This window comes from Mobula birostris, chromosome 9 (assembly GCF_030028105.1).
Source record: "Mobula birostris isolate sMobBir1 chromosome 9, sMobBir1.hap1, whole genome shotgun sequence".
Lineage (NCBI taxonomy): Eukaryota > Metazoa > Chordata > Chondrichthyes > Myliobatiformes > Myliobatidae > Mobula > Mobula birostris.
Genome location: NC_092378.1, coordinates 64443765 through 64464250, shown reverse-complemented (window position 1 = coordinate 64464250; position 20486 = coordinate 64443765). Strand labels below are relative to the sequence as shown.

Genomic DNA, 20486 nt, shown 5'->3' with positions numbered 1-20486 from the left:
TTAGGTGAAGATCACATTTTATGAGTGATTAATGCAGAAGACCACATAATTGCAAGGTTCACAAAGTTTTTCTTGCAACTATATGTAGAATATCCAGCTCAGAACCAGCTGGCATCATCTTACAACAGACAGAGAAGATGTATGTGATTGTAAACATAAATGCCTTGTGTTCATAAACTCTTACAGCATTGAGATGTTGGTGTCACTAGTAAGGTCACAATTTATTGCCTGTGAAGCCATTTAAAATGTTGCAGTGCTCCGTGTGAAGAGATAGCAATATACAAACCCCATTTCCACAAAAGTTGGGAAATTTTCCAAAATGGAATAAAAACAAAAATCTATGATCTGTTAATTCACGTGAAACTTTATTTAACTGACAAAAGTACAAAGAAAAGATTTTCAATAGTTTTACTGACCAACTTAATTGTATTTTATAAATATACACAAATTTAGAATTTGATGGCTGTAACACACTCAACAAAAGTTGGGACAGAGTTAAAATAAGATTGAAAAGTGCTCAGAATATTCAAGTAACACCAGTTTGGAAGACTCCACATTAAGCAGACTAATTGGTAGCAGGTGAGGTATCATGACTGGGTATAAAAGTAGCGTCCATCAAAGGCTCAGTCTTTGCAAGCAAGGATGGGTCGTGGCTCACCCGTTTGTGCCAAAATTCGTGAGAGAATTGTTAGTCAGTTCAAAAGGAACATTTCTCAATGCAAGATTGCAGAGAATTTAGGTCTTTCAACATCTACAGTATATAATGTGAAAAGATGCAGAGAATTCAGAGGCATCTCAGTGTGTAAAGGGCAAGGTCGGAAACCACTGTTGAATGCGCGTGATCTTCGTGCCCTCAGGCGGCACTGCCTAAGAAACCGTCATGCTACTGTGACAATTATAGTCACCTGGGCTCAGGAGTACTTCGGAAAACCATCGTCACTCAACACAGTCCGTCGTTGCATCCAGAAATGCAACTTGAAACTGTATTACACAAGGAGGAAGCCATACATCAACTCTATGCAGAAACGCCGGCGAGTTCTCTGGGCCCGAGCTCATCTCAGATGGACCGAAAGACTGTGGAACCGTGTGCTGTGGTCAGATGAGTCCACATTTCAGCTAGTTTTTGGGAAAAACAAGCATTGAGTTCTCTGTGCCAAAGATGAAAAGGACCATCCAGATTGTTACCAGCGAAAGGTGCAAAAGCCAGCATCTGTGATGGTATGGGGGTGCATCAGTGCCCACGGCATGGGTGAGTTGCATGTATGTGAAGGTACCATTGACTCTGAGACATATATTAGGATTTTAGAGAGACATATCTTGCTATCAAGGTGACATCTCTTCCCAGGGCATCCATGCTTATTTCAGCAGGACAATGCCAGACCACATTCTGCACGGGCTACAACAGTGTGGCTTTGTAGACACAGAGTGCGTGTGCTTGACTGGCCTGCTGCCAGTCCAGATCTACCCCCTATTGAAAATGTATGGTGCATCATGAAGAGGAGAATCAGACAACGGAGACCACAGATTGTTGAGCAGCTGAAGTCTTATATCAAGCAAGAATGGACAAAATTTCTAATTGCAAGTCTACTACACTTAGTATCCTCAGTTCCAAAACGATTAAAAAGTGTAATTAAAAGGAAAGGTGATGTAACAAAATGGTAAACGTGCCTCTGTCCCAACTTTTGTTGAGTGTGTTGCAGCCATCAAATTCTAAATTTGTGTATATTTACAAAATACAATTATGTTGGTCAGTAAAACTATTAAAAATCTTTTCTTTGTACTTTTGTCAGTTAAATAAAGGTTCACATGAATTAACATATCACAGATTTTTGTTTTTATTGCATTTTGGAAAATATCCCAACTTTTCTGGAAATGGGGTTTGTATTTCCCTTGGAATGATGTCTGACCTGGAGGGACCTTGGAAGCTGCAGCAAGGCAAGGGTATGCTAACAGAATAGTGCAGACACTGCACAGCCTTCTCTGAGTGTGGAAGTTCAGTAAGGCAAGAGTCACAGACAGACAGTGTACAGACATAGTGCAGTCAAACAGGCTGAACACGTCCCTGGAAAGCCCCACTCTCCTTTGTACAGACTTTTGGCTTTTGAGATTATTTATTTCTTGGTGTCATTGAACTGCTGTATTTAACTGTATTTTGTGTTGAAAGGTTTTTTTCTTGTTTTGGCGAACTCTTGATAATCCTTTGGTTCTTACCATTCTCTCCACAGACACAGATTTCACCATTTTTACAGCAGGTATTTATGCCTTTGGTTCAAGCAATCTTTGAAGTATTAGCACGGCCTGCAGAAGAAAATGACCAGACTGCTGCTCTGGAAAACCAAATGCTACGCCGGAGTTACTTTGCATTCCTACAGACAGTTGCAGGCAGTGGAATGAGTGAGGTCATTGCTAATCAAGGTAAGTCAGCGTAATGTTAATCCAGGAAAGGAAGCCAACTGCTCTATTTTACAGGCCCTTTGAGATAGCCTTCCACATTGTTACCGCTGATCCTACTTTTACACTCTTACTTTACTATCTGACTGATGGATTACTATCCGTGATGCCTGCACGGATAGTAATCTTCATCAGTCATCAGAACTATAAAAAACAGTTTTTCCACTGCTCTCTATAGCCAGAAACCTTAAGTTATGTATTCTGTTGTTACCAACTCAATTTAACAGTGCATTATAAAGATAGGCTTTATTTGTCACATATCAAAACATACAAGTTCAAGTTTATTGTCATTCAGCCGTACACATCTATACCACTAAACAAAACGTTGTTCCTCTGGGGCCAATGTACAAAACACAATACATACAGTCACACACAGCACACATAGTTACAATTCATATGCAATCACAAAATAATATTAGTACAAAGCTCTGAGTGGTATGGACTGAAGATTGACAAGCTAACAAAATGCAAGGTGCAAATTTCAGTTAGTTTCATGTTACTGGCACTGTTGTAACAATAGCGAAATGTGTCAATTGTGTCAACAACCAACACAGTCTGAGGATGTCCTAGAGGCAGCCGGCAAGTGTCGCTGTGCTTCTGGTGCCAATATAGCATGTCCACAACTTGTTAACCTATATGCCTTTATGTGATAGGAAACGGGAGCAACTGGAGGAAACTCACGTGGTCACGAGGAGAACAAACTCCTTACAGACAGCGGTGGGAATTGATCACTGGCACTGTAAAGTGTTGCACCAGCCAATACGCTATCCTGCTACCCTTATTTGGATCTGGCTTATTTACTGTCACAATCCCTTCATGGTTTTGAATGCCTCCATGAAAGCTTCCTTTGCTCCCAAGTTTCTCAATAGGACTTGCAAGCATTAATGTTACCATGTGCTACCTGCGTCTGGATTATTGGGATGCTTTTGGGGTCTTGTTAACAGTCTAACCAAGTCCACTTTTAACAAGGCTTTGCAGTGCTACCCTCTTCCTTCAATAAATTTGATATATTTCATAATCTAATCAGCAGAATTATTTTCTACAGATCTTAATCTTTCTCCTAGGTGTACAGAATGTAGAACAAGTTCTGTTTACAGTCATTCAAGGGGCAGTGGAATTCCCAGATCCAATTGCCCAGAAAACTTGCTTTATTATCCTTTCAAAACTAGTAGAGCTTTGGGGTAAGAACCAATCATTTTTCATCTGGCGAGTCTAATTTTATATTAACAAACTGTTTGACTATGTTTGACTAAACATTTTTTTATTCTAGGGGGTAAAGATTGTCTGTTAGGATTTGAAGATTTCATCTACAAGCACATTGTGCCGGCTTGCTTTTTGGCACCCCTGAAACCAACTTTTGATCTGGCTGATGCTCAGACCATCTTGGTATGTGCAGTGTAGTTTAACAAAATTTTAATTTGCAAGTTATTTTCCATGGTTTTTCTTTTAATTGTCAATTGCTATCCAAATTAGAGGAAGTACATTACTGTTCAAAATTCTTAGGCACTAGTCTTGGGCACATATACAGCATCTATAAAAAGTATTCACCCACCCCCCCAGAAATTTTCATGTTCTACATAAATATTCACCCCTTCTCTCCCCCCCCCCCTTAACATAACACACCAAATCATCACTGGTGCAGCCAATTGGTTTTTGAAGTCACATAATTAGATAAATGGAGATCACCATATGCAGTCAAGGTGTTTCAATTGACTGTGGTAAAAATACATCTGTATCTGGAAGGTCCAGCTGCTGGTGAGTCAGTATCCTGGCAAAAACTACGCCATGAAGACAAAAGAACCCTCCAAGCAACTCTGCAAAAAAAGTTATTGAAAAGTGCAAGTTAGGAGATGGATGCAAGAAAGTTTTCAAGTCCCTGAGTATCCCTTGCAGTACAGTTAGTTCAATCAAGGGGACTAGTGAGCAAGGTCACCAAGAGACCTATAACAACTCTGGAGGAGTTACAAGTTTCAGTGGCTGAGGTGGGAGAGTCTGCACATACAACTGTTGCCCGGGTGCTTCACCAGTCGCAGTGGGAGAGTGGCAAAGAGAAAGCCACTGTTTGGGGGGTGGGGGGGGGAACTCATATGAAATCTCAGCTAGAGTCTACCAGAAGGCAAGTGGAAGATTCTGAAGTCAGCTGGAAGAAGGTTCTATAGTCTGAAGAAACCAAAATTGAGCTTTTTAGCCATCAGACTAAACGCTATGTTTGGCTTTTGTACACCAACCACCATACACCATCAAAAACATATCATCCCTATCATGAAGCATCATGCTGTGGGGATGCTTCATTGTAGCAGGCCCTAGAAGGCTTGTGAAGGTAGAGGGTAAAATGAATACAGCAAAATACAGGGAAATCCTGGAGTAGTCTGCAAGAGAACTATGACTTGGGAGAAGATTTGTTTTCCCTAGCATAAAACCAAAGCTACACAGGAATGGTTTAAAGACAACAAAGTTAGTGTCCTGGAGTGGCCAAGTCAGTGTCCAGACCTCAATCCAATTGAGAATTTGTGGCTGGACTTGAAAAGGGTTGTTCACTCATGATTCCCATGTAAAGAATGGGGAAAAATTGCAGTGTCCAGATGTGCAAAGCTGATAGAGACCTATCCACACAGACTCAAGGCTGTAATTGCTGCCTAATGTGCATCTACTAAATACTGACTTGAGTAATTATGCAATTAATTATTTTGTCTGTAATAATTGTAATAAATTTAGACTAATTCGTAGACATTTATTTTCACTTTGATGCAAAAGAATCTTTTCTGTTGATCAGGGTCAAATAAAGACAAATTGGGATAAAGACACTGGGATTCAATGTTGTAAAGCAATAAAACATGAATACTTCTGGGGGGGTGGGGTTAATAATTTTTATCAGCATTATGTATAGCTCGAGAGCCTAAGATTTTTGCACAGTACTGTAGTAATATTTTATGTATTGCATTGTACTGCCACCAAAAGAAAACATGATATGTGAGTGATGACAGACCTGATTCTGATATGGGTCTCTATTATGGACTGAGAGTGGGGAAAAGGGGCAGGGAGAGGGGAATCATGGCTGTGGAGAGGGGAGGGAGTGGGAAACGCCGGAGAGACATTCTGTAATGATCAATAAACCAATTGTTTGGAATCAAATGATCTTGCCTGGGGGCTGGGTGTGTCTGCACCCACGCCACCCCCACCCCTGGCACTCCTTGTCTGCCACCTGTCACACACCCCTCCCACGGGACACCACCGTCGCCATTCCCAACATCCTTCGCTCCTGCCAGATTTACAAACTGGCTTTCTGCTCCTCATTGACAAAACAGTACTGTGCAAAAATCTTAGGCACTCCTAGCTATATATATGTGCCAAAGACTTTTGCTCAGTCTCTAAAGGACTGAAGAAGAAGGAATCTGATCAGAGAGGAAACTGGACCATGGAAGAAAGGGAAGGCGGAGAGGCACCAGGAGGGGTGATAGGCAGTTGAGAAGCGAAAGAGTGAGATGGGAACCAGAAGAGACTGGATAATTGATTTAGTCAGAAGATGTACAAAAATTGCTCACTCAATTTAGTAACCAAATTAATCTCTAATAGTCCAAGTGAGGAAAGTTGTAGAAATGTCTAACCATTGCTGATGTAATTAATGGTAATTGAGTTATTGAAACCAATGGGATAATCAATTAACCTTTGATAATGTCTTGTAATGATTGGCATCAAAAACGCATTCAACAGGTTAGATGGCGACATGCTCAGATGCAGCGGCCACTCCAGATTCAATCGAGGGGAGGAGAGGGGGAAGTAAGAGAGAGACCAGTTGTGCCATTCATACAAATGTTTGTACTTAAGTTGTACTTTTGAATTTAATAATATGAAAGCTCACTATGTATGGGTGTCCTTAGGTTGGGTGTTCATAACCTAGAGAAGAATGGTAGGTCTTAATTTGCACGTAGTAATTATGCAATAGACCATAACTGAATTAAATAGTTGTGTACAACAGGCAGATTTAGGTACAGTTATTATTTCAATAGTTTAGTTACCATTAATTGTGTTTATAACACCTGCATTAGTTAAGATATTTGTGTAGCTATCAGCACTTGTGCTTCTTGAGAGTTTAGAATTTTTTTAGCATAGTACAGGCTCTTCGGCCCACAATATTGTGCCAACCCTCGCTCCAAGATCAATCTAACCCTTCCCACCCACGTATCCCTCCGTTTAAGAGTCTCTTAGTGTCTCTAACGTATCTACCTCTACCACTACCCCGGCAATGTGTTCCACGCACCTATCTCTCTGAGTAATAAATAACACCATTGACATTCCTCTATAATTTCCTCTGAACACCTTAAAGTTATGCCTCATAGTATCAGCCGTTTCTACACTCTGGCTATCCACTTTGATTTGACTTAGTCTAAGAACCAATTAAATAAAAACCTGTGGACACTGGGTTGGTTGGGGAAAAATGTGGAAGAAACTTAGGAAAGATATGATAGCTGGAGAATTCAGGGAGGGGAATGGTGATATACCAGAGCATGTTAGCATTAAGCAGGTGGATGCGCTGGGTGCCTTGAAGGACACAAAAGTGGTTAAATCGCCAGGACTGCCTTGCTGCTCCCAGGCTGCTCTGAGAGACAAGGGAGTGGATTGTTGGATCTCTGGCTGAGAGTTAAATCTTTGAGCACAAGTTGACTGGAAGACAGCAAATATGGTCACCCTTTCTCAAGAAGGCAGCAGGGAAATGCCTGGGTAAGGGTAGACATACAAGCCTAACATTCATTTTCATTTTTAAATCTTTTTTATTAATTATTATTGAAAATCAACAACAGAGAAAAATACATCAAAATAATCAAAACAACATATCCATATATAGAATAAGAGTTAAACTATCAATCAAACTGAACAGTATATCAATAATTAAAAAAAACAAAATGTTAATGCTATTTGTTTTTGGAAGAAAGGAAGAAAGAAAAAAGAGCCCCTACTAACTAAAACAAAAAAAAACCCTAATAACAAAAAAAAGGGGGGGAAACCCATTTGGAGCACAAACCCAGAGCTATACACCATACAAGCTTCCATTAAAAAAGACATCAATCCGCCAACCAAATCCATGTACCCAAGCATCAGAAAAGGACCATCTTAATTAACTCAAATCAAATGGTAATAATGGGCAAAAGGACCCCACCTTTTCTCAAAATCAAATCTAGGATCAAAAGTTCGACTTCTAATTTTTTCCCAACTAAGACATAACATCACCTGAGGGAATCATTGTATGAAAGTGGGAGCAGAGGCATCTTTCCATTTCAATAAAATAGCCCTTCTAGCCAATAATGTGACAAATGCAATTACGTGTTGGTCTGATATAGAAATACTGTGAATATATTGAGGAATTATATCAAACAAAACTGTCAATTTATTAGGTTGTAAATTGATTTTTAAAGCTTTAGAAATTGTAGAAAAAATAGATTTCCAAAACTGTTTCAATACAGAACACGACCAAAACATATGTGTCAATGTAGCTATCTCAGTTTTACATCTATCACACTGACTATTTACATTAGGAAATATTTTAGACAATTTCTCCTTTGTCAAATAATAACGATGTACAATTTTTAATTGAATTAGAGAATGACTGACACAAACTGAAGAAGAATTAACCAGCTTCAAAATTCTCTTATCAAGGTCATGTTAAGCTCTCTTTCCCAGTCTTGCTTAATCTTAAGTAAAGGATAGTTTTTCTGTTGCAATAGTAAATTATAAATTTTCCCAATGAAACCTTTCACTAAAGGGTTCATTTTTAAAATAACGTCTAACAGGTCAGAGTCTTGTGTATATGGAAAATATTCTTGTAAGAAATGTCTGACCTGAAGATATCTAACATTCATGGTAGACCACTAGAAAGGAAAAAAATTGAGGTAAAGGATTAATAACCTCTTAGAAAGGCGAGTACTAATCAGACAACCAACATGACCGAGAGCAGGTCTTTCTGACCAATCTGATTGAAGTAACAGAGTCCATCCCAACTTGAATTATATCCCTTGACACCACCTCCGTGCTTTAGTACAGACCTGTGGCAATAAGTTGTGAGGTGAGGCAGTATATCTGTGAGGTAAGTGACACTCACCTGACCCTAAATTCAGTCTTAGTTGTTGCCATCAAGACTCGAACAGTGACTTGTTGCTGTTGACATTTGCCATACAAGTGCCACCTGTGTCAGGAAAGGATGCTGACTGTTTGCCACCAATCACCTGTAAGCCCAAGAGGTGATTAGCATCGATGCATTTAAGATATAGGAGAGTCTTGGTTGGTGGGTGATGGGTAAATGAGCAGTATGGGGAAAGGAATGTATTTGGTGAGGGTAGGAGTTAATGCAGTGTAGGAGGAGATTAGTGAGATTAAACACTAGTATGAGATGTTTTAGCCAAAGGTCTGTTTCTGCCTTGTACGCAATATGTCATTACCAGGGACCAGTTACAGAGACCACGTTTTAAATATGTTGGGCAGTTTAGTAAGCATTTTCCCGTATTTCCCAATTTACAGTTCCATTGATTCATGAAAATTTATGTGTTCTACTTGTCTGCCTACAATTAAAATGTTTTTAATTGACTATGTAAATCTTTTGCTTTTATTATTCACCACGTATATTGGACAAATGTTCCCACAAGCAGCCTAGAGTGTAGGGACCAATTGTGGCAGGAATCGAAACAGCTTTTGTTAACTCTTAATGATTTAAATTTGTTTTATATGTAGGCATTATCAGAATGTGCTGTAACATTGAAAACAATTCATCTCAAAAGGGTAAGGATCTTTTGTTCTTCTAACTCCAAATTTATATTTTAAAATACACTCACTGGCCATTTTATTAGGTACAGAAGTGGAATCTCGTGTGGTTTTCTGTTGATTCCATCCACTTCAAGGTCCAACATGTGTGTTCAGAGATGCTCTCCTGCACACCACTGTTATAACACATGACTTACTGCCTTCTTCCTGTCAGCCTGAACCTGTGTGGCCATTCTCTCACTTCTCTCATTAACAAGGTGTTTCTGTCCACAGAACTGCTGCTCATTGATTCTATTTTTTTTGTTTTTCGTGCCATTCTGTGCAAACTCTAGAGACTTTTGTGCGTGAAAATCTCAGGAGGTCAGCAGTTTCTGAGATACTGTACTCAAACCAACAACTATTCTATGGTCAAAGTCACTTAGATCACATTTCTTCCCTATTCTGATGTTTGGTGTGAATAACTGAACCTCTTGACCATGTCTGCATGCTTCTACGCATTGAGTTTCTGCCACATGATTAGCTACTTAGATATTTGCATTAATCAGCCGTGTACAGGGGTACCTAATAAAGTGGCCACTGAGTGTAGAAACCATTCTTAAACATGAAAGTGAAAGCAAAATCTTGTGGGTACTGAAACTCTAAAAGGAGAAAAAAAAACAGGAAATGTTGTGAATGCTCCAGAGATGTGTGAAAGGCAGTTTTGCTTCTCATTGTTCTCTCAAGTCATCCAAGAGAATAGACTGTTTCTGTCCACAGATATTGACGAGTCTCCAGAGTATTCCCAGCATTTGTGATATTTTGTTCCATTTTTTATTTCGTTGCAAAATGAATGTCACCACGTGTTCTGTTACTCACTAAGCGTTTTGCATTTCAGGGGCCCGAATTCATTCAGTATCTTCAGCAAGAATACTTGCAGTCATTACAGGTAGCCCCCGAAATAAGTCAGGTTGGTGAGAATTTGAAATATTTTAACTTTGGAGCATCACTTTTCTTTTATCTGATTTATTGCAAATACAGATCGTCCCCAGTTTACATCACGGTTCTGTTCCATAACTGGAGCAGTTCACTAATGGAAATGCAATCACACACTAAGGTCCCAGGCTGCAGAAGATGCCTGGAGCAGCGGACAAATCTGTCCGCTGGTCTCACAAACACTGTAGGTACAGGCTATGCATAAATCAGCTGTTTGTAAGCTGGGGAGGACCTGTATGACTATCAGGTGCTGCAGTGCTTAGTGTTTTGGCTGTTTCAAAGTTCAAAGTAAATTTATTATCGAAGTCCATATATGTCACGTATGCTGACCAAGCAGCTCAATAAAGGAATTCCAAAGATGATAGGACACCATACACTACCCTGATATTCATTTTCTTGTGGGCATTCACAGTAAATACAAAGAAACACAAGAGAATCAATGTAATACTCCACACAACAAGAAAAAAAAAATGCAATAGACTGCAAATTTAAAAGAAAACAAATTAATAATTAAAATAAATAAGCAATAAATATAGAGAACATGAGTTGAAAGCAAGTGGAACTCTGAAGACACTGGGGCAGAAATTATCGGAGTAATAATTGTTAATCATGCCCTTTTGAATTTATTCTGGCCTTATATGGGCCAATTCCAGCTCCCCTCTAGTAGGGAGACCAGAACTGCTCATTGGTTTCTCAATATAAGGCTATCATTTAGAAGTTAAAATTGGGTTGTCTGACAAAAGAACAACAGAATTTGGATCAAAAGAAAAGCTGATCTAAATTCCACCTCCCCAGACTCCACACCTTACTTCCATGTGTGTAATATTTTGATGGATGCTTGACAGCCCTATTGTGGGGTAACTGAGGTTTGCTTTAACTGGGGCTCATACATTATGATGTGTGCAGGTAAGGGCCAGTCACAGAATAGCTGCACATTGAAAACTGGAATACAGGTTGTTCCTGGTTACAAGCGCCTGACTTGTGGACACTCCTACATGTACATGAGCTCCCATGATATCGAATTCAAAAGTCTGATGTATGTACTTTGTACATACATTCATCCCTATGGAACTATTTTGATGTAATTCTCCTCTTTTAGTACGAAGTTCAGAGTAAATTTATTGTTTCAGTTCATAATATCACCATATACGAATCTCATCTGTGAGGTTTATTTGCTTGCAGGCATACTCAATAAATCCATAATAGAATAATACCCTTAATAGAGTCAATGAAAGACCACGTTGGGCGTTCAAGCTGTGTGCAAAAGACACACTGTGCAAATACAAAAAGGAAGAAATAATAATAAATAAGCAATAAATGTTTAGCTCACGAGATGAAGAGTCCTTAAAAGTGAATCCATAGGTCGTGGGAACATTTCAATGATAGGGCAAGTGAAGTTCTACTCTTTCTTGTTGTAGAGTTATAGTTACACAGCACAGAAAGCAGGCCCTTCATTCCAACTTGTCTATGCTGACCAAGTTGCCTACCTCAGCTAATTCCATTTGATCCATATCCATCTAAACCTATCCTATCCGTGTACCTGTCTGAATGCTTTTTTAAACACAATTGTACCTGTTTCTACTGCCGCTTGTGCTTTTGATGCCATTCATTACAATACAGCTAAAGTTCAGAGTTCAATTGTGACGCCGTCTGTGAGAAGATTGTGGGCTTCCTCTGGTTAGTAGGTTAATTGGTCATTGTAAATTGTCCTGTGACTAGGCTAGGGTTAAATAGGTTGTTTGCTGCGAGGTGCAGCTCGATGGGCAGAATGGGCTATTCCCTGCTGTATCTGCAAATAAAAAATACAGTGGCGGTATTGCCACCGCGTTTTTAGTATTTTCCAAATTCTGGACAAAGTTGACCAAGAATACTTGTAAAAACAGAACCTGTTTTGTTATCTGGGGGCAGACAGCTGATATGGATAACATACAGTCACCATTTAGCAGCTTGGCAAATTGAGCACCTTCCAGGTGGCAACAATTGTTTTAGATGTTCAGCCCTTCATTAATACTCAGGAAATGTTGCCGTGGCTGTGGAAAAAGGGGAAAATCTCACACAAAAAAAAGTGAATAAAGTGAACTGTGACGTGTTTGAGGCAAATGATGAGACAAGGAAGAGGCTTAAAATTTGCAACTGGTTATAAGGGAAGCATGAAAAAAACTACAGAAGTCATGATTAGAAAGCAGGGGAACACTAAAACGGCTCAGGAGGAGTTACCCCCGCAATAGATTCTGCGGATGCTGGAAATCTTGAGCAACACACAAAGTGCAGGAGGAACTCAGCGGGTCAGGCAACACCTATGGAAGGACATTTCGGGGCTGGATCAGGGTTCATACCACTTGTCTACCCCAGCTCTCAATATGTTGCTGGTACATGGCAGTGCACAGGATTAATATTGGATTACTTTGCACCTTCACAGTTGCTCCCTGTTCCTTTATTTCCAAGCAGTGGGTGTGCAAAAGAGGGGTCTCCCTCACCCTGAGATTGGCTGCAAGGGGTCTTTTGCAACAACCTGGAAGTGTTGAAATCTGACAGATTTCCTGCCTGCACTCCCTTTTATTTGTAAAATAAGTTCTTTGCCTTCAAAGTTCAAACAAAAGCTTTTTTAAAAATTATCTAATGTTGGTGAAAGGCAAGAGAAATAATTCAAATGTGTTTATTTTTTTAACAGGAGTTTTGTCAAGCACTTCAACAACCTGATGGTAAAATCTTCAAAAATTATCTAAAGGTAAGTCAATGGGTGTGAGGGAGGTAAATATAAAAATTATATAATTTGGTAGCTGTAAATCTTCGTCAGCTATCTTACAACATCAGATTCTTATTCATGAGTACAACTGCTACCAGTTGCTTATCTTTCTCTGAAGCTTTTCACCAGTTACCCATTGGGATTGTTGGTATTTTTACTTCTTATCCCATTTGTAAGCCTTGGTCTTTCCCCATATTCTCCTATGTTTCTGCTCATGAAATCGATGCTGGTTCACAGTTCAATTCCCATTTCCCCCTTAATTCTCTCCCGGTAACCTAAAGATGAAAGAGGTTAGCATTTGTCACACGTACATCGAGCGTGCTGCAAAATATGTTGTTTTTGTCCACGACCAAAACAGTCCGAGGATAAGTAGCCATAAGTGTCACCATGTTTCCAACTCCAACAGAGCATGTCCACAACTTACTAACCCTAACCCGTACGTCTTTGGAATGTGGGAGGAAATCGGAGCACCCAGAGGAAACTTGCACACTTGCAGGGAGAACACAAACTCTTTACAGACAGTGACGGGCATTGAACCCCGCTGCTACTGCTGGTCATGTAAACCTGCCATGTTACCGTGCAGCCCTTATTTTCTGTATGTACTCACCAACTCTCCAGCTCAGTAGGGGCAATTGTGGGGACCGTGATTAAGGAAGGGATGTACTGACTCCTGGAGACGGTGCAGGGGATGTTCATCCCAGGAATGAAAGGCTTACCATATGAGGACTGTTTGATATGTCTGAACCTGTACTGAAGGAGTTCAGAAGGATAGGGAAGATGTCCTTGAAACTTACCAAATACTGAAGGACCCGGATAGAGTGGATGTATGGAGGATTTTTCCATCAACACGAGATTCTGGGATCTATATGGTCTCCAAACGAAGGGGTGTCCCTTTTAGAACTGAGAGGAGAAGGAATTTCTTAAACCAGATGGTGGTGAATCTATAGAATTTGATGCCACAGAGGACTATGGGTGCCAAATAATTGGATGTATTTAAGGCAGAGATTGATAGTTTCTTGATTGGTAGTGATTGGTTAAAAGTTACAGGGAAAACGGGGATGAAAAAGATCAGCCATGATTGAGGTCTTAGCTTTAGACAGTGGTAATTTTCCAGTTACCCTGATGGTGTCTATTTTCCCCCTCACTTCTACCAGGTCAACTGATCTAAAGGTCCATAATTCTCTTGTGTAGAATATCAGTTAAGCAGGAACCATTTTAACATTTAGATAACTTCGATGAAAACCAATACACCAAATATATCTGTAGCCTGCCTTTTTAAACGTTGAGTCCAAAGTATGAGATTTGTTATCTTTTAGTTTAACTTCTCTATTGCCCTTATTTTTTTTCTGCTTCCCTGAAAACTCTGGCAGAGTTTAATTTTTACATCATTTTTGTTTTGCACATAATTTTTCTTGTCTTTGCATTTTTAAGAATGAGGTTTTCTAAAGATAATAGCAGAAGTTAAAAATAAATTAAAACTCTTACAATCTGTTTTGTCCCTTGGGGTTTGCACTTGTATTGTGTTTTTCACTCCGATTTCCTGACCCACTTGTAATCATTTCTAAAGCCTTCCTGATCAGTAAAAAAGAGGTTTGGTGCTTTCCCGGTGTATATGGTGAATAAACTCTCATCTGGCTTCCTGCTGGGTAGCAGTATCAATTATAACCAATGTTTCGATGACAAACTCTGCCATCTTCATCCTGATGAAAATGGCAGAGTTTGTCATTGAAATGTCAGTTGTAATCCATACCTGTACCAGGTTGGAAGCCCAAGAAGAGTTTATCCTTCCTGATTAGGTTTGCCAGCATCGTTAAAATTCTTTCTTTAATACTATCTTCAACTGATTTCCCTCGGTTAAACTGCATTTCCTTGTAGGAGTCCGTATTTGTTGTGAATCAATTATCAATTGGATCACAGCTATGATATTCATTAAGTGGGTAAGTGGAGAAAAGGCTAGAGAAAGTGATAGATACAGCCCAGTGCAAAACTGCAAAATCCTCCTCACTATGTACATCTACAAGGAGAGGAGCAAGGATCTCCCATCACCATGATCAGAATCAGGTTTGATATCACCGGCTTATGCCGTTCACTTAGCAGCAGTACAATGCAATAGATGATAAATGGGGGGGGGGGGCAATTACAGTTAAACTAAGCAAAGTAGTGCAAAAACAGAATTTAAAAAGTAGTGAGGTAGTGTTCATGGGTTCAATGTCTATGTAGAAATCAGATGACGGGGAAAAAGCTGTTTTTGAATCGCTGAGTGTGTGCCTTCGGGCTCCTGTACCTACTTCCTGATGGTAACATTGAGAAGAGGGCATGACTTGGGTGGTGGGGGTCCTTGATGGAAGCCACACCTCTCCTTGAAGATGTCCTGGATACTACGGAGGCTAGTACCCATGATGGAGCCGACTAAGTTTACAATTCTCTGCAGCTTGCTTCAATTCCCCCCCCCCCGATACCAGATGGTGATGCCGCCAGACACAAAGTTCTCCACTGTACATCTATAGAAGTTTTTGCGTGTTTTAGGTGTCAAACCAGACCTCCTCAAATTCCTGATGAAGGCCACTGTCTTGCCTTCTTTATAGCTGCATTGATAAGTTGAGACCAGGGTTAGATCCTCAGATATTGTCACCCAGTAGCTTGAAATTGCTCACTCTTTCCACCTCTGACCCCTCTAAGGATTGGTTTGTGTTCCCTCGACTTGCCCTACCTGAAGTCCACAATCAGCTCTTTGATCTTACTGACATTGAGTGCCAGGTTGTTGCTGCGGCAACACTCAACTAACTGGTTTGTCTCACACATGTACAGCCTCTCGTCACCATCTGAGATTTTGCCAACAATTGTGGTATCATCAGCGGATTTATAGATGGATTTTGAGCTATGCCTAGCCAGATGGCCGTGCTCTCTTCTTGCTATTATCATTAAGTTGGAGGTACAGAAGCTTTAGGGCCCACACCACCAGATCGAGAACGCTATTTCTGTACAACCACCAGGCTCAACGACCTACAGACTCACTTTCAAGGACTTTATACTACTTATGTTCTCAGTATTTTTATTTGCAGTTTGTTTTCTTTTGCACGTTAGTTGTTTGTTGATCTTCATCATTGTGTGGTTTATCATAGATTCTACTGCATTTCTTTATCTTTCCAGTAACTGTCTGGAAAAATAAGGAAATGAATCTTTGAACACCTGACAATTTTCCTTTCATTTCTACCATATCAGAGACAGGAGTCCCTCATGAGTCGCAGACAGTAGGGCAGTGATGTCACAGATATTACTCATTGGAACAAGGAAAGAACAAGTAGTCCTCAAATTGTAACTTCTGTAGCTTGGCAAAAAAACTCTCCAATATTTATCAGGCAGTGGAATGTTTTTTGATCTTCAGTTTGCAGAAGCTTGCAAAATCATGCCTAATTATAAATTGATGCAGCTAGTAATTTCAAAACATCTCTTCAAAATATGTCTTAAAATAGAAAATTAATCAGCTGTTTCTGTTTTCTCTTGTAGGTATTCTTTCAGCGAGCAAAGCCCTGAGAATGAATCTGGATTTTTGATTTAGCATCCTAAGAATCTCTTCATTTTACTTAATTTATGCAGTTTGCTGGAATTGATTCTTGATGTTGGAAGAAGCCTTGTGCAATTCCCAGAAAGGCTTTGTGTTTTGTGTAGGCTGCATATTTTAGCTCATTATTTAAATTACATTGAAGTAATTTGTTAACCAATTACTTATATTTTGTCTTATTAGACATTTATTGAGAAAGTGTCAGTGCTATTGCCGAAACACTCTCATTCCTGTATAATAAACTGAATTGTGTCCTGCAATATGAGTGCAGAAGTTGGATGCCATATTACACAGTCTCATTTTCTTTTTGAAAAAAAGATATTCAGAACAGAAGAGTTCAATGTAAAATATGGAATTGTTCTTGTTAATAGTGATTAGCCATTACATTATATGTACATTTCTATGGCTTGATGAGAAAGCATTTGTTCAAGATGTCTAATAAGCTAAACATGAATTTCAGTCCCTAGCATATAATGAACTAAAATAAATTTCAGTCGGATGTCTTTGCCGAGTGTTTTTGTTTATTTTTGTGCAGTATTTTTACAATGCTGAGCTGTTCTACCTTAACCATTTAAACATTTTCCTTTTCATCTTTCTATCATCTGTGTGCCTATCTAAGAGTCTCTTAAACACAGCTAATGTATTTGCCTCTACCATTACCCCAGCAGCACATTCTATGCACTCACTGTGTTTTATATTTTTTTAAAAATCCACTGCTGGCATCTCCAAACACCTTAAAATGCCTGTTGAAGGGTCCTGGCCCAGTTATTCATTTCCATAGATTCTGCCTGACCTGAGTTCCTCCAGCATTTTGTGTGTGTTGCTTTGGATTTCCAGCATCTGCAGAATCTCTTGTGTTTAAGATTATGCCCCTTTGTATTAGCCATTTCTGCTCTGGCCATCCACTCTCTCTCTGCCTCTTGTTTACCTTGATCAAAACACTTCTCATCCTTCAAACAATGCCTGATTTCTTCAAACTGGTCTTTCATTTTGACATTTCCTGCAAACCCATGACTAGTGTCAACTACCCGTGCTTTAGTCCATCAACTGCAGGAAAGGATGAATCATCTGCCTGTTGTCCAGATTTAGAAAGAAACAATGAGAGGAAGTCATTTGCTCCACTGTTCTCTCTGGCAAAGACAGCTATCCACCCTAACTCCACTTCCCAGCTCCAGTGTCTTGTTTCTGCCACATTAGTGCTCAGGATGGAGCATGGTAGTGTAGAGGCTAGCGTAACACTCTACAGCCACGGCTGTAAGATCAGCCTTAAATTCCCATCGCTGTCTGTAAGGAGCTTGTCTGTTCTCTCATAACTGCATGGCTTTCCTCCCACACTCCAAAGACAACTACAAGGGGTGATTGATCAGTTCGTGGCCTAAGGTAGAAGGAGTCAATTTTAGAAAACCTAGCACATTTATTTTTCAACATAGTCCCCTCCTACATTTACACACTTAGTCCAGCAGTCGTGGAGCATACAGATCTTGGACCTCCAGAAAGTGTCCACAGCAGGGGTGATTGATAAGTAGAAGGAGATGACTTATGCAGGTCAACTCTGAGTGATTATGCAGAAAGTTTGAAGTTAATAACTCATCTCCTTCTACCTTAGGCCACGAACTTATCAATCACCCCTGATGCATTATTAACTTCAAACCTTCTACATAATTACCCAGAGCTGAACTGCATGTGCATGTAATGAGAGCTCCTTCAATCACCCCTGCTGTGGACACTTCCTGGAGGTTCAAGATCCACATGCTCCATGACCGCTGGACTAAGTGTGTAAATGTAGGAGAGGACTATGTTGAAAAATAAATGTGTTAGGTTTTCTAAAATTGACTCCTACCTTAGGCCATGAACTTATCAATCACCCCTTGTATAAATTTTTTGGTGGTACCTGTTTAATTGGATTCTCTATGTTTAGGACTTGCACGAAGATCTGATCACATTTTTGGTCATATTTATGCAAAAGTGAGAGAAAATTCTACAGGGTTCACAAACTTTCTAGTACCATTGTATCTCACTGTTTGTTTTTGCATACTTAATTTTTTATTTCTTACTGTAACTTGTATTTTATTATGGCACTGTACTGCTGCCACAAAACAACAAATTTCACAACATATGCCAGTGATAATAATTCTGATTCTGACAATTTCCCTAGTCTAATCCGAACTACTAAAAGAGTCCAACATGATCTGTGCACTACTTTTCATCATTGCAAGAAAGGCAAATACTCTTAACTAACTAGTGTTAGTTTATTATGGTCACGTAGTGTGATACGGCATTTGTTGTGTGTGCTACCCTGACAGGTCATAAGTATACTGAGGTATTGTGAAAGGGGAACATAACATAGGAAGTGCAAGTAGTGCTGATCTAGACAGGATTCAAGAGTTCATCTTTATAATATAAGGAGGCCTGTTCAAGTCTTACAACAGTTCCTACCTAGCCAAATATCTTCTAAAACATTGTACAGGTCCTCCCTGATGTTCAGCCTGTACTTTTGAATGTGCATTAGCTTTGCAGGCTGCTGTGTCTGCTGGGGGGAGAGAGGCCCATCACCTGCCGCACCACCCATGTGCAACACTTGGGGGCTGGGAGTGCCGAGCAGACAGACACACACACACACACACACACACACACACACACACACACACACACACACACACACACACACACACACACACACACACACACACACACACACACACACACACACACACACACACACACACACACACACACACACACGCACGCTTAGTGAGGCTGGCTGGCTGACTGCCGCTCTTCCGGCACCTGCCTGCTGTCCTCTCACAGCTATTCCAGTGATCCGGCTCACTTGTTCATTTCTGACTTACAAACAATTGAGGTTATGACTAGTTCTCAGGAACAGAACCCTGTCGTAACTTTGGTTGGACCTGTTCTAACTGCCCTTCGCGTGCAAAAACTTTCCCCTTAGATCCTTTTTAAATCCTTCCCCTCTCAAGTTCATATGTCAATGAGATATTGCATTCTTTAAAATTCTGGAGAAGGTAGGCCTGGTCAGCCAAAGCGTTGGTCACTGTAACAGTAACTGGTGGTTCTATCGTGCTTTACATACTCAGTTAGAACCATAGAAACTACACCACAGAAACAGGCCCTTTGGCCCTTCTTGGCTGTGCCGAACCATTTTCTGCCTAGTCCCACTGACCTGCACACGGACCATATCCCTCCATACACCTCCCATCCATGTATCTGTCCAATTTATTCTTAAATGTTAAAAAAGAACCCGCATTTACCACCTCGTCTGGCAGCTCATTCCATACTCCCACCACTATCTGTATGAAGAAGCCCCCCCTAATGTTCCCTTTAAACTTTTCCCCCCCTCACCCTTAACCCATGTCCTCTGGTTTTTTTCTCCCCTTGCCTCAGTGGAAAAAGCCTGCTTGCATTCACTCTATCTATACCCATCATAATTTTATATACCTCTATCAAATCTCCCCTCATTCTTCTACGCTCCAGAGAATAAAGTCCTAACCTATTCAACCTTTCTCTGTAACTGAGTTTCTCAAGTCCCGGCAACATCCTTGTAAACCTTCTCTGCACCCTTTCAACCTTATTTATATCCTTCCTGTAATTTGATGACCAAAACTGAACACAATACTCCAGATTCGGCCTCACCAATGCCTTATACAACCTCATCATAACATTCCAGCTCTTATACTCAATACTTTGATTAATAAAGGCCAATGTACCAAAAGCTCTCCTTACGACCCTATCTACCTGTGACGACACTTTTAGGGAATTTTGTATCTGTATTCCCAGATCCCTCTGTTCCACTGCACTCCTCAGTGCCTTACCATTAACCCTGTATGTTCTACGTTGGTTTGTCCTTCCAACGTGCAATATCTCACACTTGTCAGTATTAAACTCCATCTGCCATTTTTCAGCCCATTTTTCCAGCTGGTCCAAGTCCCTCTGCAGGCTCTGAAAACCTTCCTCACTGTCTACTACACCTCCAATTTTTGTATCATC

The 20486-nt window shown here is 40.1% G+C and overlaps 1 protein-coding gene across 3 annotated transcripts in view; it reads left to right on the top strand.

Moving 5' to 3' along the window:
* Window positions 1–16976, top strand: part of xpot (exportin, tRNA (nuclear export receptor for tRNAs)) — an 85223-nt gene extending 68247 nt beyond the window's left edge. For all 3 annotated transcript variants that reach the window (XM_072268189.1, XM_072268190.1, XM_072268188.1), the window contains exons 19-25: window positions 2226–2415; window positions 3516–3632; window positions 3722–3837; window positions 9172–9219; window positions 10076–10147; window positions 12845–12901; window positions 16427–16976. In XM_072268189.1, the coding sequence (XP_072124290.1) occupies window positions 2226–2415; window positions 3516–3632; window positions 3722–3837; window positions 9172–9219; window positions 10076–10147; window positions 12845–12901; window positions 16427–16453 (627 nt within the window). In that variant the 3' untranslated portion in view covers window positions 16454–16976. The remainder of the gene's footprint in view (window positions 1–2225; window positions 2416–3515; window positions 3633–3721; window positions 3838–9171; window positions 9220–10075; window positions 10148–12844; window positions 12902–16426) is intronic.
* The last annotated feature ends 3510 nt before the right edge of the window (window positions 16977–20486 follow it).